We start from the raw sequence: 25,281 nt of genomic DNA on the forward strand, positions 1-25,281 counted from the left end.
ATTACCAATCAGTTAAGAGGAATGCTGCGGCAGCTGGGGAGAAGTGGTATATTAGTAAATGCTGGGGGCGAGAGAGAACTTGGAAGTAAGTTTACAGTTTACACAGACCAATCCATTCACATCAGTCACGGTTTGTGAAATAGCATGGCCATATTTGGTCATGCTTTGAATTTGTAGCCCATGGGAGATAGAATACACCAGGCACCACGATTATATCCAGGTTTGAAAGATGGGGATGTGAGGGAGAAGAGAAGAAAACTTGCGTAGAGGATTAGTTTAACTTACGTTGTTTCTTTCTATATAAAGTGTAGTCTTATTTTAATGTTTCAAACAGGCAGAGAGAATCAGGAGCAAAAACTACTGTAAAAAAAAATAGAACCAAAGCTTCCACAGACTGTCACATTTCATTTGATCCCCCATATCTCTGCAGCTCAGAAGATTTCCAGATTCTGGGCAAACTTGGAGAATTCTGCCTTGAAATTTCTACTATAGGACAGCATCACACTTTGAAAATGTTAATAGCTGACAATCATTTGGCGTGCTTAAGTAACTTAATGCTGTCCTGCTCATAAGATTTGAATACTACAAGCCAACGTGTGTGGGGATCTTGGACCAGAGTCCAAGAATACAAGACGCCAGGTAGTATGAGGTACAGCAGCTGATGGGAGTGGCAGTTAAAATTCTGGATAGCAGAAAGGGGGTTGCAGTGGTTGGTGGAGGCCCATGATTCAAAGGGTAGATACAGAGAAAATATTTTAATAGCAAAATACTGCGGATGCTGGAAATCTGAAATAACAACAGAAAATGCTGGAAATACTCAGCAGGCCAGGCAGCATCCGTGGAGAGAGAAACAGAGTTAACGTTTCCGGTCTGGGACCCTTCGTCAGAACTGGAAAAAGCTGGAAATGTAACAGATATTAAGCAGGTGCAGAGACCGGGGGGGGGGGGGGGGGGTGGGGGGTTAGGAGGGGAGGAAGAAATAGAAAGAACATCCTGTACTTTCGTAAGAGCAGGAAAGATAAAATGTTGCAAATGGGAATGGCAAAAATCATACTGCATGAAAAATGGGGGCAGGGATAATTATCTGAAATTGTTGAACTCAAATGTTGAGTCCGGCAGGCTACAAAGTGCCCAATCGAAAGATGAGGTGCTGTTTCTCGAGCTTACGTTGAGCTTCTTCGGAACAATGCAATAGCCCGAGGACAGAGAGATCAGAGTGGGAGTGAAGCGGTGAATTAAAGTGACAGGCGACCGGAAGCTCAGGGTCACCCGTACGGACTGAACGGAGGTGTTCCGCAAAGCGGTCGCCCAATCTGCGTTTGGTCTCCCCAATGTACAGGAGACCGCATCGTGAGCAGCGAATACAGTATATTAAATTGCAAGAAGAAAATATTTCCTCTGGTGATTGTAAAATTAGAGTCAGAGTTATAACGGCACAGAAGGAGGCCATTCGGTCCATCGAGTCCATGCCGGCTCTCTGCAGAGCAATCCAGTCAGTCCCATTCCCCCGCTCTATCCCCGTAGCCCTGCAAGTTTACGAGCTAAGCGATTTGAGAGTGAAATCAAGAAGCACTTTTACACTTAGAGTGTGGCTGCTGGATCATTTGAAATTTTCAAGACCGAGATCGATAGATTTTGTTAGGTAAAGAGATCAAAGGTTACAGATCAAAGGTAGGTAAATGGAGTCGAGGTATAGATAAGCCATGATCTAACAGAATGGTGAAACAGGCTCGAGGGTTTGAATGGCCTACACCCGATTTGGGTTGGTGTGGACGGCGGCAGCAGTTTCCCAAAATAGCATGGGAGTCCCTACAGAGAATCCCACAAACTTTCCTTTTACAAAATGTGCTGGCATTATCAGCTGTGGCTCAATGGGTAGCACACTCGCCTCGGAGTCAGAAGGTTATGGGCTCAAGTCCCAATCCAGGGACTTGAGCACATAAAACTAGCCTGACACTCCAGTGCAGTACTGAGGGAGTGCTGCACTGTTGGAGGTGCCGTCTGATTTCAATGGCAATAGATTGGGAGAAGGGGAAGTGCAAAGAGACCTGGGTGTTCTTGTGCACCAGTCGCTGAAGGTAAGCATGCAGGTGCAGCAGGCGGTTAAGAAGGCAAATGGTATGTTGGCCTTCGTAGCGAGAGGGTTCGAGTACAGGAACAAGGATGTCTTGCTGCAGTTGTACAGGGCCTTGGTGAGACCACACCTTGAGTATTGTGCGCAGTTTTGGTCGCCTTACCTGAGGAAGGACGTTCTTGCCATGGAAGGAGTGCAGCGAAGATTCACCAGGCTGATACCTGGGATGGCAGGAATGACGTATGAGGAGAGATTGTCTCGATTGGGCTTATACTCACTGGAGTTTAGAAGATTGAGAGGGGATCTCATCGAAACCTATAAAATTCTGTCAGGCCTGGACAGACTAGATGCAGGAAGGATGTTTCTGATGGCGGGGGAGTCCAGAACCAGGGGTCATAGTCTAAGGATAAGGGGTAAGCCATTTAGGACTGAAATGAGGAGGAATTTCTTCACCCAGAGAGTGGTGAACCTGTGGAATTCTCTGCCACAGAGGGCAGTGGAGGCCAGTTCATTAAATATATTCAAAAAGGAGTTGGATATATTTCTTAAGGCTAAAGGGATCAAGGGATATGGGGAGAAGGCAGGGACAGGGTACTGAATTTGGATGATCAGCCATGACCTCATTGAATGGTGGAGCAGGCTCGAAGGGCCGAATGGCCTACTCCTGCTCCTATCTTCTATGTTTCTATGTTTCAGATGAGACATTAAACCGAGGCCCCGTCTGCTCTCTCAGGTGGACATAAAAGATCCCATGGCACTATTATTTCGAAGAGGAGCAGGGGAGTTATCCTTGCTGTTCTGGCCAGTATTTATCCCTCAATCAACGTAACAAAAACCAGATTATCTGGTCATCACATTGCTGTTTGTGGGAGCTTGCTGTGCGCAAATTGGCTGCTGCATTTCCCACATTACAAAAGTGACTACACTTCAAAAAGAACTTCATTGGCTGTAAAGCGCTTTGAGACATCCGGTGGTCGTGAAAGGCGCTATATAAATACAAGTCTTTGGCCTAGAAATTGGGTATAGCCCCGCTTGGGGCGTTAGAATTGGCAGAGCACAAATTTTATAGCCAGACGCAACTTATCGACACCTCATGCGATATTGGGTTGCGGCGCCCCAAAGGTGATTGAGGTGCGAGTTCAGGCGTTACACGGGGCACCTAAGGCGCTAACATGCCGGCGCAACCCAATATCGGGGCGTACAGCCGCAGCGCAGGTGCTCTCAATTACCCATGACCACGAGACTTCCAGGCGCCGGCCAGCTCTTAAAGGGGTGGGTCAGGCAGCTCCAGCATCCACAGTCTGCGCCTTGTAGGCCAGCAAATCGGCGCAGGCCCTTCTCTGGCGCAAAAAACTTGGAGCATATGGAGAGGGTGAGGCAGAGAGCAGAGCGCTTCACCAATGAGTCTCTGGAGGAATTGGTGGCCGCAGTGGAGCGCCGGCGAGACGTCCTCTACCCCGACAATGGCAGGAGGTCTAATCATAAGGACTACCGACGAGCTTGGAGGGATGTTTCGCAGCGGGTCAACTCCAGCAGCATGGCGACCAGGAGCCCTGTGCAGTGCAGGAAGAAATTCAACGACCTCACTCGGGTCGTGAGGGTGAGTGAAGTTAATGTAAACTTATGCATCCCTCCATTAGCACCTGACTTTATGGCTACAGGGTGCGCTATGCCCCACTGGCCATCTGTCAGCAAGCACCCACGGCCCTTTCTGGTCACACACATGCATATTTGACTCAGGGCATCATGTAAGGGCTGGTCCACCATGGGGGGCATGAGATGATAACCCAGGGCATCATGTAAGGGCTGTTCCACCATGGGGGGCATGAGATCATAATTCAGGGCATCATGTAATATCACTTCCCATCCTTTGCCCTGCAGGCCAAGCTGGCGAGAAACCGCAAGGAGCAGCTTTGCACCGGAGGAGGCCGTCCTCAACTGGAGCCTCTGACGGATCTCGAGGAGAGTCCACCAGATTGTGGGAGGACGCCTGAGTGGTCCTGTCACCACTGCAGCTGCCGACCCCATTGTCCACAGCGATGGTAAGGTTCTCTACTATTACAGCTGTAACCTTCCAGTTGTTTCCCCCGCCAGCATGCTTTCTCACTGTGGACCCATGTCATAGCCTTGCTGCACTCTTGCATCCTTTGCTGCCAAACTGTCCTTTTGTGAAAGCCACTCTTCAACCTCCCTGCTTTCAGATGCTGCATCACCAGCTTGGGAGCCGGCCCCTCAAGCTGCCAGTGCCTCCGGAGGAGACGACCAGGAGGAAGCCGGACCATCCGTGCCAGCCTCAGGGTAGCCACTGCATCTGGAGACTGGGGATAGTAGTTCCCTTGAGGGGAGGGGGCGCTCTGATGAGGAGCCAGTTGCAGGAACCAGCGGCCTGCAGCAACGCGCGGGGGGTAGGGACGCTCGGGGGCCGTCTCCCCAGAGGGCGAGGCAGGCCACCATGACTGCTGCACAGAGTGCAGAGGAGGTGCGTAGCCTTGCCGAGATGAGCGCCCAGGCCCGGCTCAGGCACACGGAGCTGATGGCTGCAGTGGGGAGGATGCCTGAGTCAATCGACACACTGGCAAAGTGTGTGCTGGACTTTGGGGCAGCAATGGAAAGGACTGTCCAGGGCTTCGGCCCAGCAATGGAAAGGTCTGTCCAGGGCTTGTCCGAGGCAATGGAAAGGTCTGTCCAGGGCTTGTCCGAGGCAGTGGAAAGGTCTGTCCAGGCCTTGTCCGAGGCAGTGGAAAGGACTGTTCCGGCCTTGTCCGAAGCAGTGGAAAGGACTGTCCATGGCTTTTCCCAAGCACTGGCACCTGCCACGCAGGTCCTCACTGCTGCCACGCAGTCACTTGCTGGCCTCATCCACACGCAAATTGAGGCCACGCGAACACTCTCTGCTGCCACCCTAGCTGCATCAGGCAGGATCACCCCAGGCCACTGCAGCACCACAGCAGGCCATGAATCTGTGCAGCAGTCGATTGTGGCGTATGATCTTGTGCGGCCCCGTCAGAGTGCTAGTGTTTCGGCCGACCACGGTGCAGCTGTCCTCTCTGCATGCGAGCAGTCCTGATGCCACCGCTGGCCCGTCAGCAGAGCAGCTGCCACCACCTGCGCGGCAGACTGCTAGCAGACATGCCCAGTTGGAGCAGCCTGCTTGCGGGACCTCCAAGCCCAAAGGACGTCCAGGCCGTCCCTCAGGGGCTTCAGCGCTTCCAGACACTCAGCAGGCGCCCCCAGCCTTGACGCAGCCACTGGGGTCCAATTATGGAGGAGCTGCAGGGAGGGAAGGGGCCGACCTCGTAAGAGGAGTCGGTCTCCATCAAGGGGTCACCAGTAGAGGGAGGTGCTAAGACGTCTCTTTTTCCGGATTTAAGGCCGTCCACACCTGCTGTGTTTGTTTGTTATGGTTTGGTTAGTTTTGCCGGGTTGCCAGACAGTTATCTGTTAGTTATGATTTCTGTTACCATTACGTTGTCATGCTGGAAGGAAGCAAGTGTTTGAAAATAAAGAAAACTTTTTATTTACAATCGAGCTGTACACTACTTACAATCATCGAGGCCTTCATAGGCTTACAGCGAACTGGAGGGCGCTGTTCGATTCACAGCCACCATTCCGTCCGAGGGGCCTAGAACCGAGTCCTTATGAGCCTCTGACGAACCGCCCTTCCAGTTTCTGGAGCCCTCCCATCTTCCTGCTCCTCCTCCTCCTCCTCGTCTGCATGCTCCTCCTCCTCGTCCTCCTGCTCTGCTGGACCTTGAGTGTCGGCTGGCATTGGCTGGGTGCGTCGAATGGACAGGTTGTGGAGCATGCAGCAGACAACAATGATGCGCGCCACATGCTCCGGCGAGTACTGTAGGGCGCCCCCCGAATGGTCTAGACAGCAGAAACGCTGCTTCAGCACACCAATTGTGTGCTCCACAATGTTCCTGGTGGCCTGATGGCTGTTGTTGTAATGCTCTTCTGCCGGGGTGCTGGGCAAACGGAGCGGGGTCATGAGCCATGGGCAGAGAGGATAGCCCTGGTCGCCCAAAAGCCAGCCTCGTGGGTGAGCCGGGGCCTCAAAAAAGGTCAACCACTGAGGTCTGCCGCAGGATGAAGGCGTCATGGCTGCTGCCAGGGAATTGTGCGTTCACCGCCATGATCATCTGCCGGTGATCACAGACCAGCTTCACATTAAGGGAGTGGAACCCCTTTCGGTTACAGAACTCCTCCGGATTCTGTAATGGCGCCTGCAAAGCCACGTGTGTGCAATCAATGGCCCCCTGCACCATGGGGAAGTCCGCAATAGCCGTGAAGCCCTGTGCACGCTCCCCCTGCTTCTCCAGGGTCACAGGGAAGGTGATTAATTCGCGCCTCCTTTTGTAGAGGGCAGCTGTCACTTGCCAGATGCAGCAGTGCACCGCAAATTGAGAGATATTTGATAGGTCCCCAGCTGTTGCCTGAAACGATCTGCTGGCGTAAAATTTGAGCGCAACAGTGACTTTCACGGCCACCGACAGAGAGGTCCTGCACCGTATCCGCGGCTGCAGATCCCCAGCAAGCAGGTGGCACAGCTCAGTGACAACATCCTTACCAAATCTGAGCCTTCGCAGACACTGCTCCTCCGACATGGTAAGGTAGGAGACCTGCTGCCTGAAAACCCTGGCAGCATATGGTCGGATTTGGCGACGTCCATTGGCCCTCCTCCTTCTGGCCAATCCCAGCCCTCTCTCCCTCCGTCTCTGTGCCCTTGCCAGTTGTTCAGCCAGGATGACGTTCCCCTCCAAAGCAGCTCCCATTATTCTGGCCGACGAGCAAGACGCAGTCAGCATTCTGGATCCAACTGTTCTGGACAGGGCTGAAGGTCCCAAGGCTCCTCTGGCTCAATAAGAACAAGTCTGTGTAACTGAAGGTCTGCAACTCCCTCCAGCAGCGAGCAGTATGGCCAGGCCAAATGGCTGCCGGTTTTATACTAGTGTTGTCCCCTTTAACGAGCGCTCCCCGAGTTCGAGAAGGACCTGGTAACGTTCCATCCAACTGTCACTAATAGCGCCAGGCGGAACGGAGGGGGGCGCCACTGAATTTCCGGTACGGGGCGCCAAAAAGGCATTGCACAATGAAATGTCGTCATTATCTGGCTGCGCCCGCGAGCGGGCGCAAAGACTTAGCACCGGCGCTAACAGGCTACTCAATATGGCAGGATGCGCTAGGATCACTGCGCACGTCCGAAAATTGGGTAACGCCCCAAATCTCGGGCTCTTTAGGCGCTAATCGCTGGCGCAACCAACCGAATTTCTAGGCCTTTATTTTTAATTGGCCCATAGCTTTTTAAGTGAGTGTTAACTTTATTTTAGGTTATAAACTCTAGAAGCTTCCTGAATACTGATGTTAAGATGACTGGCCTATATTAACCCAATTCATCCCTTTCTCCTCTGGCACAACGTTCATATCCAAGGAGGTTTGAAAGATTGTGTTCAAAGCCTCTGCCATTTCCTAACTTCCTTAGCATTCTAGGCTACATGCCTGATGTCTTTTCCACTTTGAGTTCTATTACATATTTCAGTGCTACTTTGTTATCTATAGTCATCCTATCTAATTGTCCCACGTCTAATCTTATAACCTTTCATTCAATTGAGAAAACCAAGGGAATACCCCAGATGTTGGATAGTGTTTCACTTCCAGACTCCCCAAAGCCATTCCACCATCAACGAGGCACAACTAAGGAGCGTGATGGAATACTCTCCACTTGCCTGGATGAGTGCAGCTCCAACAATCAAGAACCTTAACACCATCCAGGACAAAGCAGCCCGCGTGATTGGCACCCCATCCACCACCTTAAACATTCACTCCCTCCACCACCGGTGTACCGTGGCTGCAGTGTGTACCATCTACAAGATGCACTACAGCAACTTGCCAAGGCTTCTTCGGCAGCACCTCTCAAACCCGCGACCTCTACCACCTAGAAGGACAAGGGCAGCAGGTGCATGGGAACACCACCACCTCCAAGTCACACACCATCCTGACTTAGAAGTATATTGCCGATCATTCATCGCCGCTGGGTCAAAATCCTGGAACTCCCTACCTAACAGCACTGTGAGAGTACCTTCACCACACGGACTGCAGCTGTTCAAGGCGGCGGCTCACCACCACCTTCTCAAGGGCAATTAGGGATGGGCAAGAAATGCTGGCCTTGCCAGCGATGTCCACATCCCATAAATGAATAAAAAAGTACTCATTTGGTTCTCCAACATTCCTTCATCTTCCATGAGATTTCCCTTTTCATCTTCAATTGGCCCTAAACTTTTCACTTAAAAAAAATATTAAGTTTACAAAATCCTTTTCTTATGTGCCCTGACATTGTCAGAACTGCAGCAGAGGAGTCCCAAATGGTGTTTTGACTCTCAGTGCCAGGGTAAGGCATATAATAGCATCAATGTTCCCTAGAATTTTTTTGGGGGGGGCTGCGCGGCCCATTCAAAATTCTGACGAAAGGTCATCAACCTGAAACGTTAACTCTGGTTTTTCCTTCTCCACAGATGCTGCCTGACCTGCTGAGTATTTCCAGCATTTTGTTTTTATTTTATATTATAGTCATTATCATCTAGATGTTCCCTTACATTACCAACTTGCCCCACTTCATTTCCTAAAACTAGATCCAGCGCTGCCTCCTTCCTTGCATCTCCTTTTGAAGCTCAATTCTAATCCTTCCAACGTCATTGATTCCAACATGAACTGCGACTTCTGACCGATCCCCTTCTTTCTCCAAAATCTTTTCTACCTACGACATTCAATGTTCCCTTTTCAGCTGCGTGGCACTCCAGGGGTCCCGCGCAGCCGGTGAGACGGCTTTTAGGTTAAAAAAAAAACGCGTGTGCACAGAATTTTGAATGGGCCGCGCAGCCCAAAACAAAAAATTACAGGGAATACTGACGCCATTACATGCCTTATCCTGGCACGGAGAGTCACAACACCTTTTGGGACTCCTTTGCTGCAGCTGGAAAAGTATTCATCTATTCCGTTGATTAAGGAATCCCCAAAAAACAGATTCTTTTAGTTAATTTAAATGAGTGCCTAAAGCATTGTCTTCAATAATGCATTTCGTAAATTCAGTGTTTTGCATTGCATTTGCTTACATATAGTTGGCAGGAATCCAAGGTAAGTAAGTGAATTGCCATGAAGGGAAAAAAGTTTGCATGTGTCTGCTGACTACTATTCAAAGACCAAGGTTCAAATCGGGGCTCAATGTAAATTAAGTATGAACACATTCAGCCTTTATCAAGATCTTAATCCCTACCTTGATGTGAAAATGATTCAAATACATTATGTGTTAACAAAAGCACATTCATATTACGAATGAAAGTTGTAATAAGCATTATGGATATTGAATGCAAATCTATAAATTAGTTAGACGGAGTTAAAATGAAAGCAGACTACTATATAATCTATTGTCAGTTCTATGCTAAATATTTTTAAATAAATCTACGATAAAATAGTCTTGATAGTGTGAAAACTACAAATTGCATAAGAACTCTTAAGCATCTACAATAGTATGGCATATGTTTAAAAAAGAGACAATAAATCCATCTCACCCTTCATAGATTGTGCTGGACTTTGCATCAACAGCATCACCTCCAGACATTGCTCCCTTATCAGCCATTGCTACTGCAAGCAAATAAAAATACGCTGTTATTGCATATTCATAAATTGGTAATCTGCCCACAAAGAGAATTCCTCAACATGTACTTGTATATAGAAAATATCATACAGCTTGAAAAAAGTAACAAGGAACAGCATTAGGGAGAAGTTTGGGGAGGTGACTAAAGGCATGATCAAAAACAGCTTGAAGGCTTTGAAAAGATTGGTGCTATCGGGACATATAGACATTGACACACTTGATTAGTATGCCAGAATGGGAAGAGCAGAGGGTGCAGCCTGATGCACAAGGCTGAAGGAAGTTGCAGAAGGGTACGGTAGTGTGGTTATGTTATTGGACTAACAATCTCACCGTGGCAGTTTGAGAATTAGTTCAGTTTAAAAAGAAATCTGGAAATAAAAAATAAATAAAGCTGCTATCAGTAAAAGTGGCCACAAATGAACAAAAAATAAGTTAGGTGGCACTGTAATGGATTAGATGGTAAATGACAGCTTACTTTGCACCAACTGATCAATATAGCAGGTGGAAATGATTTTCATTGCTGCATTTTCAAAGAAACAGTACGGTGCACTTTTGGCCGACTGGGATTCGATTATGTGATCAATGCAATTCTGTCTTTTGAACCAAGTCTAACAGAAAAAAAATGGAAATCCCAGCTCATTTACTCAAGATAATAATAGAAATAATTTGGAAATCAAAAGTGGAACCCAAGTCACATCTTAAAATTAAAAGCAATTTTTACTTAATGACTCGAAATATCTTTGTGAAATCTGAATGAATTAATGAATCATAGTACAGTACTTTGATTTCCAGAATTTGTAATTTTTTTTGAACTGCAGATTTCTCAATCAATGCCGTTGCAACACACACATGCTCCCTAGTGGCACAAATGGGAAGGTGGAAGCATTAGCCGTTTTCTCAGCCACAGATAACAGAATTATCCAGTCTATGCCCTGAAGTTGGAGACTATGTGCCCTGTGGTAGGGAACTTAGTTGAGGTAACATACAAAAAAAAAGGACTCAAAAACATGGGAATGCTTGCTCTTCACATACTTCACTGACTATATCTGCTTGCAGATTCATTGGTACAGGACTCATTTAAGTTTGAAACCTTTGCCATCCTCATTGCAGCCTTTGACTGAATCAAGCACACAATTCTCCTCCAATGCTTCTCCTCAGTTGTCCAGCTCAATGGGATTGCTCTCACTTGATTCCACTCTTACCTTTCCAATCATAGTCAGAGCAACTCCACCAGTGGATTTTCTTCCCATCGCCACACCGTCACCTCAGGAGTCTGCCATGGATCCATCCTTGGCCCCTTCCTCTTCTACATGCATCTTATCATCCATAAACATGGAGTCAGATTCTACATGTACACTGATTTCACCCAGATCTACTTCTTCCCCACCTCCATCGACTCTTCGACTACCTCTGTGCTGTCAGACTACTTGTCCAACACCAGTCTTAGATGAGCCACAATTTCCTTCAGCTAAACACTAGGGAGGTCGAAGCCATTGTCTTCACCTCAGCCACAAACTTTGTACACCTGCCACCAACTCCACTTCCCTTTTCCAGCTATTGTCTCAAGCTGAACCAGACTGCTGGCAACCATGGCACCCTATCCTACCCCATACCCTCTCCACCACAAAATCCACCTACTCCACCTCCACAATATCACCTGCCTCCACCCATCTGCTGCTGAAACCCTCATCCATGTCGTTGTCTCCAGACTTGGGCTATTCCAATGCTCTTCTTGCTGGCCTCTGACATCTCCCATGCTCAGTCAACTTCAACACATCCAAAACTCTGTTGCTCGTATCTATCCTATACCAAGTCCCGCTCACCCATCAATCTCGTCTTCGCTGACCCTTCAAGGCCTCAAATTTAAAATTCTCACACTTGCATATTAATCCCACCATGGCCTCTCCCCACCCTTTCTCTAACCTTCTCCAGCATTAAAACCCTCGCTAAACTCTCTGTTCCTCCGATTCTGGCCTCTTGTGCAATCCCTCCCCCACCCCCTCCTTTTGTCCCAGCATTAGAAGTCATGGTTCTGGTCACCACACTTTAGGAAGGATGTGAAGGCTCTTGAGCGGGTGCAGAGGAGATTTACCAGAATGGTTCCGGGGATGGGGGATTTTAGTTACAAGGACAGGTTGGAGAAGCTGGATTTGTTTTTATTAGAGCAAAGGAGGTTGAGGGGTGATTTGACAGAGGTGTACAAGAGTATGACGGGTTTGGATAGGCTAGACGGGGAAAGGCTGTTCCCACTAGTTGATGGAACAAGGACTAGGGGACACAGATTTAAGGTTTTGGGCAAGAGATACGGGGGGGGGGGGACCCTTTTACACAGCGAGTGGTGAGGACCTGGAACTCGCTGCTGACAGAAGTGGTGGAAGCGGAGACACTCAATGTTTTCAAGGGGGGACTGGATAGGCACTTGAGGGAAATAAACTTGCAGGGCTAGAGCAGGGGAATGGGACTGACTGGATTGCTCTACAGAGAGCCGGCACGGACTCGATGGGCCGAATGGCCTCCTTCTGTGCCATTATGACTGTTACTCACGCCTTCAATCACATAGGCCCTATGCTCTGAAATTCCCTCCAGAAACCCTTCCACCTCCCTGTCCTCCTTTAAGACCCTCCTTAACACACACTAATTTGAACTGAAACAGTAATTCACTGCACCTAAATTCTGTTACAATAAAATAATTTTAACAATTCCTTTAAATAAAATAAACTGAACTCATTAGCCAGAATAAATATTAAATTTATTAACTGCAACAATAAAATAATGTATCAAATCTAGAGACTAGGGAGCGTTTAGTCATCCAGTTCGGCTTTACCTCATTCATCACTAAGGATGAGGTAACCGCACTCTCTCAGGGCCACATGGGGAATTACTTCATCAGTATTCATGTTAATGAATGCATATGAATCAATTTGACAGAATTGCACTGGCTGTATCATACATGCCTAATGCACCATGAGCTCTTATACTCTCAATATGCTCTTTTCTGATGGGAAGTCTTTCACATTAGAGTTTTTCATTTTGTGTTGCCGTGTAAATATTTGAATCAACTGGCACTTCCACCATGTCCTTATCCTGCAGTAGGTAATAAGTACTTTAAGTACCAGAAATCCATTTTTAGAACTCTGCATGACTGGTTATGTCCGTGACTGGTGGGCACCACAGGGCACTACCCACCCAATGAAAACCAAATCGTAATTTTACACTACGCACATGGAAAAAAAGCAAAATACTTCAGGTGCTGTTAATTTGAAATAAACACAGAAAATGTTGGAAATACTCAGCAGGTCAAGCAACATCTTTGGAGAGAAAAAGAGTTAACGTTTTAGGTCGATGCCCTTTCGTCAGAACCGTCATCGACCTGAAACGTTAACACTCTTTCTCTCTCCACAGATGCTGTCTGAGTATTTACAGCATTTTCTGTTTTCATTGCACTTCTATTTTGTTGGGGCTGCTCAGTTCACATTAGTGGTGCCTTCTTCCTGGGAGGGGGGAAAAGAAGTCACTTGTGCCAGTGGTGATGCCACTTTTATTAATCCAGACAAAATAGTACCAAGACAGGACAAGCACAAAACGTCTGTTAATTCCAGCAACTTCGCAATACAAAATGATTGGTCATGCCCACGATTAAAACAAGTGCACCGTGCAATCAAAACAACTCCATAATTGAAAGTATAATTTCATTTTTAAATCACACATTTTAAAGTCCCAATAAGCCGGATTTCCTTGATTTGTTTTTGTAAGCACACGTAGCGGTTTTAGTTTCGTCTTGAACAAGCGCAAACACCGACAGACAGGTAAAAAAAAAACACTTTACAGGAACTCGAACCGAGAACCTTTTCCTGGATCGACACTTGGTGCAAATTTTAATCAACACAAACCTTCCTGCGGACAGCTTTTAACTTCCTCGAATTTGGGGAAACTTTAAAGGAAAAAAAAGCCACACACATGAACGTAAAACAGGTAGACGAATACTGAATTTGCTAACTCCCACCTGACGATCTGCCCCTTTCACAAACCCTATTTATTAGGAACCATTCTAACAACTTGAAACTTTTATGCACTGCAAACCACAGCCCATGTTTTATTTTTAACCAAATCAGCGAAAAGGTTCCTTCGGCTAAAAAGAGCAACAACAGACTGGGGAACAGGAGGCTGCCGAGTGAGTAGAGTTTGTGGTTGGGTGGAGAAGGAGGAATCAGCCATCCCGGGGTTTCGGCACCAATTTCGGGGGGGGATAAAAAATTAAAAGGACAAAAAACGCCGCACACACACCGGCGGCGTTAAAGAGCTGGGGGGCAGAGACGCGAGCGACCGATGTAAAGGTTCTCACTGCGCGCCAACTCGCAAATTTTATTGCTGGAGCAAATCAACCATCCAACCCACCTTCTAAAGATCCAACCAGCTATATATCGCCGTCCAGCAGCAGCACCAACTCGCTCCGCTCGACAACTTTCTCTTCCTTTTTCTTTCTGCCTTCCCTCACTCGCTCCGCTCGACAACCTATAATGACGTCGTTCCTTTGTGACGAAACCAACCGTCACCTCCTCCGAGCACGCGCGTGCCAGTGCGAGTGCGAGTGAAACTTCGCCCGGTGCGTAACTGCGCAGGCGCGTGCCACTGCGAGTGAAACTTCGCCCGGTTACGCGCCGCCTCAATGGCGGCAGTTGTCTGGCGGTGTTGTCGTTTCTTGCTGCCTCTTCCCCACCACCCTGCAGACAAAGGGCTTCTTAGCGGAACTACAACTCCCAGCGCGCACCTCGCTGACGGCAGGCTTTCGCGCTCGGTTGCCATTTTTTTCTGTGTGTGTGGGGGAGAGTGGATTGGAAACGTTATGAGTTTGTTTTCATCAATTTTAACTGAAAGATACAAGTGAGTTTATTTGCCGTTTTTGATTTAGTAAACTTTAACGCAGAATCAAAAGTCTTGTGATTTTTTTCCCCATTGTCAAGTTTCACTTAATTTGCTAAGATATTTGTTTTAACCTATCTCACTCGTTATATGTTTACATTAATTTTAAACCAGTCTCTTGGATCATAAAATTCACTCCTAATATTTTCACCATCTTTGTACATATCCTGTATTATTTAAAAAATATTAGTGGATCTTCCATTCATTCAGAAGTTTACGGTTTTATAATACCTGAAGAACTGTGGACCTTCCTTGTTTTATGGCTTAACTCCACTGTTTTTAATTAACGCTAACCCTAACCCTAGAAATGGATGAGAAATTGTCTGAAGGGTAAGAAGCAACAGGAACTTGTTGACGGGGGTTATGTCAGAGCAAGGGAGTGCTATTATAGGGACCCCCAGCGATTGGTGCTGGGACCCCCACTGTTTCTAAATCACATTCATGACCTGGTATGCTGCCTAACACTTATCCCTCAACCAGAACAGAGTAACTGGCCATTTATCTCATTGCTGTTTGTGGGATCTTGCTGTGTGTAAATTGCCTGTTGTGTTTGCCTGCATAACAACAATAGTGACTACACTTCAAAAGTTATTCATTGGCTTAAAATGGCCTGGGACTTCCTGAAGATATGAAAGGTACTATATAAATGCAAATTCCTTCTTGATTTCAGAAGCTGAATGCAAATCTGTAGATGACACCCAAACTAGGAATTCATTATTTGTCCAATGCTTTGGAATGTTTCTGAGAGACCTGAGAATACAGCATATAGTTCCTCCCTTCCAGCCTTTCCTCTCCACAACAAAATATGTAAGTGGGTGGAACTTGACCAAGTGTAAAGTTGAAAGAGATCTGGGATCTTTGTAGACTCAACGTGCAACATGACCAATCGTTCATAAGAGCAATCAATAAAGCAAATAAAATGCTGAACTATCTTGCTAAATCAGTAGTATGCAAATGGGGAAAATCATGCTTAAACTGTACAGTGCTCTAGTCAGTCTGCACCTTGAGTACTGTATCCAGTTCTGGTCATTGAGACACAAAGGAGACATTCAGCACCTGGAAGCAGTGCCCAGAACATTTATAAGTTTGATCCCTCGCATCAGAGGACTAATTTATCAAGAAAGACTGGAAAAACTTGAAGGAGATGACTGATAGAGCACCTTTTCGTTCATGGGATGTGGGTGTCGCTGGCAAAGCCAGCATTTATTGCCCATCCCTAGTTAGGTAAAAATAAAAAGATTATCGAAGACAAATGTAGGTCCCTTACAGTCAGAAACGGGAGAATTTATAATGGGGAACAAGGAAATGGCAGAGCAATTAAACAAATACTTTGGTTCTGTCTTCACAGTAGAGGACACAAATAACTTCCCAGAAATACTAAGGAACCAAGGATTTAGTGAGAAGGAGGAATTAAAGGAAATTAGTATTAGTTAAAAAAAAAAAGTGCTGGAGAAATTAATGGGACTGAAAGCTGATAAATCCCCAGGGCCTGACAATCTGCATCCCAGAGTACTAAAAGAGGTAGCCATGGAAATAGTGGATGCATTGGTTGTCATCTTCCAAAATTCTATAGATTATGGAACAGTTCCTGCAGATTGGAGGGTGGCAAATGTAACCCCACTATTTAGAAAAGGAGGGAGAGAGAAACAGGGAATTACAGACCGGTTAGTCTAACATCAGTAGTAGGGAAAATGCTAGAGTCTATTCTTCTTAGGCAGTCCCTCGGAACCGAGGATGACTTGCTTCCACATTAAAAATGAGCTCGCAGGTGACTGATGAGTCGAATGCGGGACCTACAGTCTCTGTCACAGGTGGGGCAGACGGTGGTTGAAGGGGCGGGTGGGTGGGGTGCTTGGGTTGACGTGCGCTCCTTGCGCTGCCTGCGCTTGGCTTCCGCTTGCTCCCGGTGAAGAGACTCGATGTGTTCAGCGCCTTCCCGGGTGCTTCTCCTCCACTTTGTGCGGTCTTGGGCCAGGGATTCCCAGGTGTCGGTGGGGATGTTACACTTTTTCAAGGAGGCTTTGAGGGTGTCCTTGAAGCGTTTCCTCTGCCCACCTGGGGCTCTCTTGCCGTGCCGGAGCTCCGAGTAGAGCGCTTGTTTTGGGAGTCTCGTATCGGGCATGCAGACAATGTGACCCGTCCATCAGAGCTGTTTGAGCGTGGTCAGAGCTTCGATGCTGGGGATGTTGACCTGAGCAAGAACACGGACGTTGGTGCGCTTATCCTGCCAATGGATTTGCAGGATCTTGCGGAGGCAGCGTTGGTGGTACCTCTCCAGTGCTTTGAGGTGCCTGCTGTACATGGTCCATGTCTCTGAGGCATACAGCAGGGCAGGTATCACTGCTGCCCTGTAGACCATGAGCTTAGTGCTGGGTTTGAGGTCCTGGTCTTCAAACACACTCTTCCTCAGGCGACCGAAGGCTGCACTGGCACGCTGAAGGCGGTGTTGGACTTCGTCGTCGATGTCTGCCCTTGTTGACAGTAGGCTCCCGAGGTATGGAAAGTGGTCCACGTTGTCCAAGACCTTGTCGTGGATTTTGATAATCGGGGGGCAGCACTCAGGGGCAGGTTGGTAGAGGACCTTTGTCTTACGGATGTTTAGTGTAAGGCCTATGCTGTCATATGCTTCGGTGAAGGTGTTTACGATGGTTTGGAGTTCGACCTCCGAGTGAGCGCAGACGCAAACATTGTCTGCATACTGTAATTCGACGACAGAGGATGGGACGACCTTGGATCTGGACTGGAGGCGGCGGAGGTTGAACAGTTTCCCGTTTGTTCTGTAAATTAGCTCCACTCCAGTGGGGAGCTTACTGAGGGTGAGATGGAGCATTGCAGCAAGGAAGATTGAGAAGAGCGTTGGTGCGATGACACAGCCTTGCTTGACCCCGGTTCGTACGTGAATTGGGTCTGTGGTGGAACTGTTGGTCAGGATCACGGCTTGCATGAGTCTATTGCAAAATGCTAGAGTCTATTATAAAGGATGTGATAACAGGACACTTAGAAAATATCAATGGGATTAGACAAAGTCAACATGGATTTATGAAAGGGAAATCGTGTTCAACAAACATACTGGAGTTTTTTAAGGATGTAACTGGTAGAATAGATATGGGAAAACCAGTGGATGTGGTGTATTTGGATTTTCAGAAGGTCTTTGATAAAGTCCCACGAGGTTAGAATGGAAAATTAAAGCACATGGGATTGGGGGTAATGTACTGGCATGGATTGAAAATTGGTTAACAGACAGGAAACAGAGAGTAGGAATAATTGGGTCTTTTTCAGGGTAGCAGGCGGTGACTAGTGGGGTACCGCAGGGATCAGTGCTTGGGCCCCAGTTATTCACAATATATATATCAATGATTTGGATGAGGGAACCAAATGTAATATTTCCACATTTGCTGATGACACGAAACTAGGTGGGAATGTGAGTTGTGAGGAGGATGCAAAGAGGCTTCAAGGCGATTTAGACAAGTTGAGTGAGTGGGCAAATACATGGCAGATGCAGTATAACGTGAATAAATGAGAAGTTATCCACTTCAGTAGGAAAAACAGAAAGGCAGAGTTATTTAAATGGTGATAGATTAAGTAAAGAAATTAAGGATAGTATTCGACTAAAAACAAAGGCATATAAGGTAGCCAAATCTAGTGGGAGGATAGAGGATTGGGAAAACTTTAAAAGACAGCAAAAAATAACAAAAAGATTGATTAAGAAAGGGAAGATACATTATGAAAGTAAATTAGCAAAAAATATAAAGACATAGTAAGAGTTTTTATAGTTATATAAAAAGAAAAAGGGTGGCTAAAGTAAATGTTGGTCCCTTAGAGGATGAGACCGGGAAATTAATGGTGGGAAATATGGAGATGGCAAAAACACTGAATGAATATTTTGTATCAGTCTTTACAGTAGAGGACACCAAGAATATCCCAACACTTGACAAGCAGGGGGCTATAGGGGGGGGAGGAGCTAAATACGATTAAAATCACTAAGGAAGTAGTACTTGGTAAAATAATGGGACTCAAGGCGGATAAATCACCTGGACCTGATGGCTTACATCCCAGGGTTTTGAGGGAAGTGGCGGTAGGGATTGTGGATGCATTGGTAATAATCTTCCAAAACTCCCTGGACTCAGCAAAGGTCCCAGCAGACTGGAAAACTGCTAATGTAACACCCTTATTTAAAAAGGGCAGTAGACAGAAGGCTGGAAACTATAGACCGGTTAGCCTAACATCTGTGGTAGGTAAAATTTTGGAGTCCATTATTAAGGAGACAGTAACAGGACATTTGGATAATCATAATTTAATAAGACAAAGTCAGCATGGTTTTATGAAGGGGAAGTCATGTTTGACAAATTTGCTGGAGTTCTTTGAGGAAGTAACATATAGGGTGGATAAAGGTGAACCAGTGGACGTAGTGTATTTAGACTTCCAAAAGGCATTTGACAAGGTGCCACACAAAAGATTATTGCTTAAGATAAAAAATCACGGGATTGGGGGTAATATTCTGGCATGGATAGAGGATTGGCTATCTAACAGAAGGCAGAGAGTTGGGATAAATGGTTCATATTCAGACTGGCAATCAGTAACCAGTGGTGTTCCGCAGGGGTCAGTGCTGGGTCCCCAACTCTTTACAATCTATATTAACGATTTGGAGGAGGGGACCGAGTGTAACACATCAAAGTTTGCAGATGATACTAAGATGGGAGGGAAAGTAGTGAGTGAGGAGGACATAAAAAACCTGCAAGGGGACATAGACAGGCTAAGTAAGTGGGCAGAGATTTGGCAGATGGAATACAATACTGGAAAGTGTGAGGTTATGCACTTTGGCAGGAAAAATCGTAGAGCAAGTTATTATCTTAATGGCAAGAAACTTGAAAGTACTGAAGTACAAAGGGATCTGGGGGTCCTGGTGCACGAAACTCAAAAGGTTAGTATGCAGGTGCAGCAAGTGATTAAGAAGGCCAATGGAATGTTGGCTTTCATTGCTAGGGGGATAGAATATAAAAATAGGGAGGTATTGCTTCAGTTGTACAAGGTATTGGTGAGACCGCACCTGGAATACTGCATACAGTTTTGGTGTCCATACTTAAGAAAGGACATACTTGCTCTCGAGTCAGTACAAAGAAGGTTCACTCGATTAATCCCGCGGATGAGGGGATGGACATATGAGGAGAGGTTGAGTAGATTGGGACTCTACTCATTGGAGTTCAGAAGAATGAGAGGCGATCTTATTGAAACATATAAGATTATGAAGGGGTTGGATCGGGTGGATGCAGGGAGGATGTTCCAGATGATGGGTGAAACTAGAACTAGGGGGCATAGTCTTAGAATAAGGGGCTGCTCTTTCAAAACTGAGATGAGGAGGAACTACTTCACTCAGAGGGTGGTAGGTCCATGGAATATGCTGCCCCAAAAAGCTGTCGAAGCTACATCATTACATAAATTTAAAACAGAAATAGACAGTTTCCTAGTAGAAAAGGGAATTAAGGGTTACGGGGAGCGGGCAGGAATTTGGACATGAGTCTAGGTTCGGATAGGTCATGGCCCTGTGGGTAGCGGAGCGGGCCCAGCGGCCGTGTAGCCTGATCCTGCTCCTGTTTTTCGTGTGTCTAATGCTGTTAGATTCAGGAGATAGTCCTGTCATAGTGGATTGGCGGTTAGGATCAGATCAGCCATGATCTTATTGAATGGCGGAGCAGGCTCGAGGGGCCAATTGGCCTACTCCTGCTCCTATTTCTTATGTTCTTATGTTCTTATGAAATGTTGATGTACAAAGGGTACACCAGTCACTGAAAGCAAACATGCAGGTGCAGCAAGCAGTTAAGAAGGCAAATGGTATGTTAGCCTTCATTGCTAGAGGATTTGAGTACAGGAGCAAGGGTGTCTTACTACAGTTATACAGGGCCTTAGTGAGACCACACCTGGAGGACTGTGTGCAGTTTTGGTCTTGCCTAAGAAAGGATATACTTGCCATAGAGGGAGTGCAACGAAGGTTCACCAGACTGATTCCTGGGATGGCAGGACTGTCGTATGAGGAGAGATTGGGTCGATTAGGCCTGTATTCACTAGAGTTTAGAAGAATGAGAGGGGATCTCATTGAAATGTATAAAATTCTGACAGGGCTAGACAGACTGGATGCAGGGAGGATGTTTCCCTTGTCTGTGGGGTCTATAACGAGGGGTCACAGTCTCAGGATACTGGGTAGGACATTTAGGACTGAGATGAGGAGGAATTTCTTCACTCAGAGGGTGGTGAACCTGAGGAATTCTCTACCACAGAAGGCTGTGGAGGCCAAGTCACTGAATATATTTAAGAAGGAGATAGATAGATTTCTGTACGCAAAAGGCATCAAGGGATATGGGGAGAGAGCGGGAATATGGTATTGAGATAGAGGATCAGCCATGATCATATTGAATGGCAAAGCAGGCTCGAAGGGCCGAATGGCCGCCTCCTGCTCCTATTTTTCTATGTTTATATCTCTATGTTTCTAGTTGCCCTTGAGAAGGTGGTGGTGAGCCGCCTTCTTGAACCGCTGCAGTCCGTGTGGTGAAGGTACTCCCACAGTGCTGTTAGGGAGCAAGTTCCAGGATTTTGACACAGCGACCATGAAGGAACGGCGATATACTTCCAAGTCAGGATGGTGTGTGACTTGGAGGTGGTGGTGTTCCCATGCGCCTGCTGCCCTTGTCCTTCTAGGTGGTAGAGGAAGCGGGTTTGGGAGGTGCTGCTGAAGAACCCTTGGCGAGTTGCTGCAGTGCATCTTGTAGATGGTACACACTGCAGCCACGGTGCACCGGTGGTGGAGGGAGTGAAAATTTAGGTGGTGGATGGAGTGCCAATCAAGCGGGCTGCTTTGTCTTGGATGGTGTCGAGCTTCTTGAGTGTTGTTGGAGCTGCACTCATCCAGGCAAGTGGAGAGTATTCCATCACTCCTTACTTGTGCCTTGTAGATGGTGGAAAGGCTTTGGGGAGTCAGGAGGTGAGACACTCACCACAGAATACCCAGCCTCTGACCTCTTGTTGGCACAGTATTTACGTGGCTGGTCCAGTTAAGTTTCTGGTCAATGGTGACCCCCCCACCCCCAAGGATATTGATGGCGGGGATTTGGTGGTAACGCCATTGAATGTCAAGGGGCGGTGGTTAGACGCTCGCTTGTTGGAGATAGTCATTGCCTGGCACTTGTGTGGCGCAAATGTTACCTGCCACTTATCAGCCCAAGCCTGAATGTCGTCCACGTCTTGCTGCATACGGGCACGGACTGCGTCATTATCTGAGGAGCTGCGAATGGCACTGAACACTGCAGTCATCAGCGAACATCCCCACTTCTGACCTTATGATGGAGGGAAGCTCATTGATGAAGCAGCTGAAGATGGTTGGGCCTAGGACACTGCCCTGAGGAACTCTTGCAGCGATGTCCTGGGGCTGAGATGATTGACCTCCAACCACGACAACCATCTTCGTTAATTAAGTATATAAGATAATATACTGTATAGAAAAGGTAAATTCGGAACAATACTGCAAATGAGACATTAAAAATTAGGACGGGGCACAGGTTCAAATTTGTGAAAGAGGTCACAAAGTTTTGCTTTTGTGGAGTGATCAACACATGGGAAAGACTTCTGGATAGGATAGTGAAGGTGAAAATCTTAGAATCATTTAAGAACAATTGAATGCAGTAATGAGAAGGACTGTAGGTTCTTTCTGGATGAATTGAATAAGATAAGATGAATGGCTTTCCTCACATCTAACGTGATCTTTTGGTGTATGGAACTATTTTTTCCTCGATTTCTATTCTCACTAATTTTTTTTTCACTCCTTTTACTCTTTCTCTTATTTTTCTTCTGTATCTGTTTTTTTCACTTCTCTCTCATTCCAGCATGTCGCTCTGGGATTTGTAGTTTCCTCTGTTTCTCTCACTAAAGAGCAATCTGCACAAATTGTTCTCTATGGTGAATGTTTTAAATATTAGGGATTACAGATTAGAAATGAGGAATTTAGGAATAAGAAGGGAAGTAGGTTAGTGTTATACACTTGTGGAATGCTTTATAAAGGGAAATGGGTTTAAGAGGTAATTAGATATGTTTCTTGAGGGATATGTTGTGAAAGTAGGTAGATGGGAAGTGAGATCAGAAAGATGTGTTTGTTGGGTTTTCCTGTTCCTAAAATTTCTTGTATGTCTTTACTTTTCTCAGAGTATGAAGAAGAACTGGCAGCAAAGAGTAAAGGACATTGAAACTTTAGCAGGCAGCTATCAAAAACGCCCCATCAGCCTGACGTACAAACCAAAACTTTCAAAACCCTGGCAACCAGCATCGATTTGGAAGTTGTTTTATCGCCAGCATCAAGCCTTTAATTTTTCCAAGAGCTGTAAAGCGGTAAAGTAAAATATATCATTATATTTTAGAAATGTGAATAGAGGTTGTGTTGCACAGTGAATAACATAATGGACTTTCAGGAAGAAAATAGATATTCCGTGAACTGCTGAGGTTTATAGATGCCCTATCAAACGTTTATGTTAGATCTGTATTTAGAAAACGAAAAGAAGTGAGACTAAGTGAGTGTTTTTCTCTTTAATTAAAAGCATAGAAATGTATACATTGAAGCTATCTACACTTATCCCATTTTCATGTTCTATCCCTGAACCCTGTAATATTTTTCTTCAGATGTATAGAATTATACAAAAGTTAGACTCCACCACTCACCAACTGATCGCCAATCTTGTCCCTTTAAGTAATGCAGGCCTCCATTTATTACAATAATAGCTGAAAGTAAAATAGTGTTTGCACTATACTGAAAATGCTACCATTCCGTTGTAGATACCAATTCATGAACCTGGCTCCTAAACCTCATGCTACAGTATATATTTCATTTTGTCACATTGTAAAGTCCAGTGATAAAAGCCAGATAATGATATAACTTGCCTTTCACTATTTCCCTCAGATTATGGGTAACACCCAGTTTGTAAAGTCTCTTTCTGATCTCTTAGCGAGTTAATTATTTTTGGACCCTTTGTTCAACTGCTAAACAAATTCTTTCCAGGTCCACTTCATTGTTCTAGGCTTTGGTGAATTCACGCCTTGGATGGCTGCATTCCATCCTAATATCTCACTCACTACTCGGAAGTTGCAGGTTAGAGATGGGGTGAGTGGTATGTGTAGTTGCACCATGTCTGGATAGAGCGAGCCTGATGGTCTTTTCCCCTTCTTAACATGTCTACCTTGGCTCACTGGTGGCACTCTCGCCTCTGAGTCAGAAGGTTGTGTGTTCAAGCCCCATTCCCAAGACTTGAGCACATAATCCAGGCTATCATCCATGTAGACTACATCAAACACGGTACCCTCATCGACCCTCCTTGTTACAGGAAACTTTCTGGTATCCGGCACGGACGGGACCGACATGTTGCCGGTTCATCAACAATTCCGGATAACCGAACACTATAGTAAAAGATACGGAGCTCAGAGCTCCGTATAAAGCAACAAACCCTGTTGCTTAGCTTCAAAACAATCGGCACAAGTTGCAAGCGTCTCTGTAGCTTAGCAACAGCTTCAGCTACACCCTTGCACAGCAACAAATGGAGTTTAAAAAGGTAATAAAAGTAATAAAAGTTACCTGAACCGACTCCTGAATTTTGCCGGTGGATAGAGTGTTCCGGTTATTTAGGGGTCGGTTATTCAAAAGTTTCCTGTACCTCCTCAAAAAGTTCAATCAAGTTAGCCAGACACGACGACGATAGCAAAATACTGCAGACCCGAAACGTCAACTCAAATTTCTCTCCACGGATGTTGCCTGACCTGCTGAGTTTTTCCAGCATTTTCTGTTGTTAGTCAGACACGACCTTCCCTTAACAAATCCAGGCTGACTGCCCTTGATTAATTTGTGCCTTTCTAAATGACGATTAATACTGTCCCTCAGAATTTTTTCCAATAATTTGCCCATCACCGAGGTTAGGCTGACTGGCCTGTAATTATTTGGTCTATCCCTTTCTCCCTTTTTAAACAATGGTACAACGTTAGCAGTTGTACAGTTCACCCTACATTCCAATACAGGTTGACTATCCCTTATCCAAAAACCTTGGGACCAGCTGTGTTTCGGTTTTCGGAAATTTTCGGATTTCAGAAGGTATTATTTCAGACTGGGAAACTCCTAGCATTCTTTTCACAGGCAGGCTCTGGAAAGCGTCTCTGTAGCTTAGCAACAGCTTCAGAGACGCTTCCAAGCTACTGGGCTGAGTGTTTACAAGCTGTTGCTGAGCAACAGTGTTTGTTGTCAGATACGGAGATGAAAACCTTCGTATCTGACAACATTAGCGCTGGTCTATCCGGAAGTTTGGATAGAACAGCAGCATATCGGACGGGCCGCTGCAGCTATCGGACGGGCCGCTGTATTGTTGGGTTCACTCTCCCGGTACCTCCTTCACACTGCCCTGCTCGGCCTGCAGTCTCCTACCCAGGAGGGAACTCTGTGACCCTCTGCCCTGCTCACAGGGAAAGGCAGAGCTCCCTCAGTCACACTTAACATCGAGAGCGAAGGCCGGCGTGTCGACAATCTGCAGGAATTCTTGTTCTGGGCCCCGGAGGATCACTCCTGTCATGTTTTGCGCCACTCGGGTCATGTCGTGCGCACGACTTACGCTGAACGAAA

At 46.3% G+C, this 25,281-nt stretch overlaps 2 protein-coding genes across 7 annotated transcripts in view; one reads left to right on the forward strand and one right to left on the reverse strand.

The window, feature by feature from the left end:
- Nucleotides 1-14,373, reverse strand: part of casp3b (caspase 3, apoptosis-related cysteine peptidase b) — a 74,405-nt gene extending 60,032 nt beyond the window's left edge. For 3 of the 5 annotated variants that reach the window (XM_085981100.1, XM_085980996.1, XM_085981131.1), the window contains exons 1-2: nucleotides 14,121-14,373; nucleotides 9,640-9,712 (exon numbers count right to left, since the gene is read on the reverse strand). In XM_085981100.1, coding sequence (XP_085837226.1) covers nucleotides 9,640-9,707 — 68 coding nt within the window. In that variant the 5' untranslated portion in view covers nucleotides 9,708-9,712; nucleotides 14,121-14,373. Of the gene's footprint in view, nucleotides 1-9,639; nucleotides 9,713-10,927; nucleotides 10,948-14,120 lie in introns of those variants that run through there. The other 2 variants (XM_085981032.1, XM_085981066.1) reach the window with 2 other exon arrangements.
- A 55-nt stretch (nucleotides 14,374-14,428) lies between these two features.
- primpol (primase and polymerase (DNA-directed)) overlaps nucleotides 14,429-25,281 on the forward strand; it is a 66,266-nt gene continuing 55,413 nt past the window's right edge. Inside the window, exons 1-2 of one of the 2 annotated variants that reach the window (XM_085980819.1) lie at nucleotides 14,429-14,606; nucleotides 22,833-23,015. In XM_085980819.1, the coding sequence (XP_085836945.1) occupies nucleotides 22,836-23,015 (180 nt within the window). In that variant the 5' untranslated portion in view covers nucleotides 14,429-14,606; nucleotides 22,833-22,835. The remainder of the gene's footprint in view (nucleotides 14,607-22,832; nucleotides 23,016-25,281) is intronic. The other variant, XM_085980787.1, reaches the window with a different exon arrangement.

This window comes from Somniosus microcephalus, chromosome 1, assembly GCF_052327205.1.
Source record: "Somniosus microcephalus isolate GS21.2 chromosome 1, FLI_Smic_1.0, whole genome shotgun sequence".
Taxonomy (NCBI): domain Eukaryota; kingdom Metazoa; phylum Chordata; class Chondrichthyes; order Squaliformes; family Somniosidae; genus Somniosus; species Somniosus microcephalus.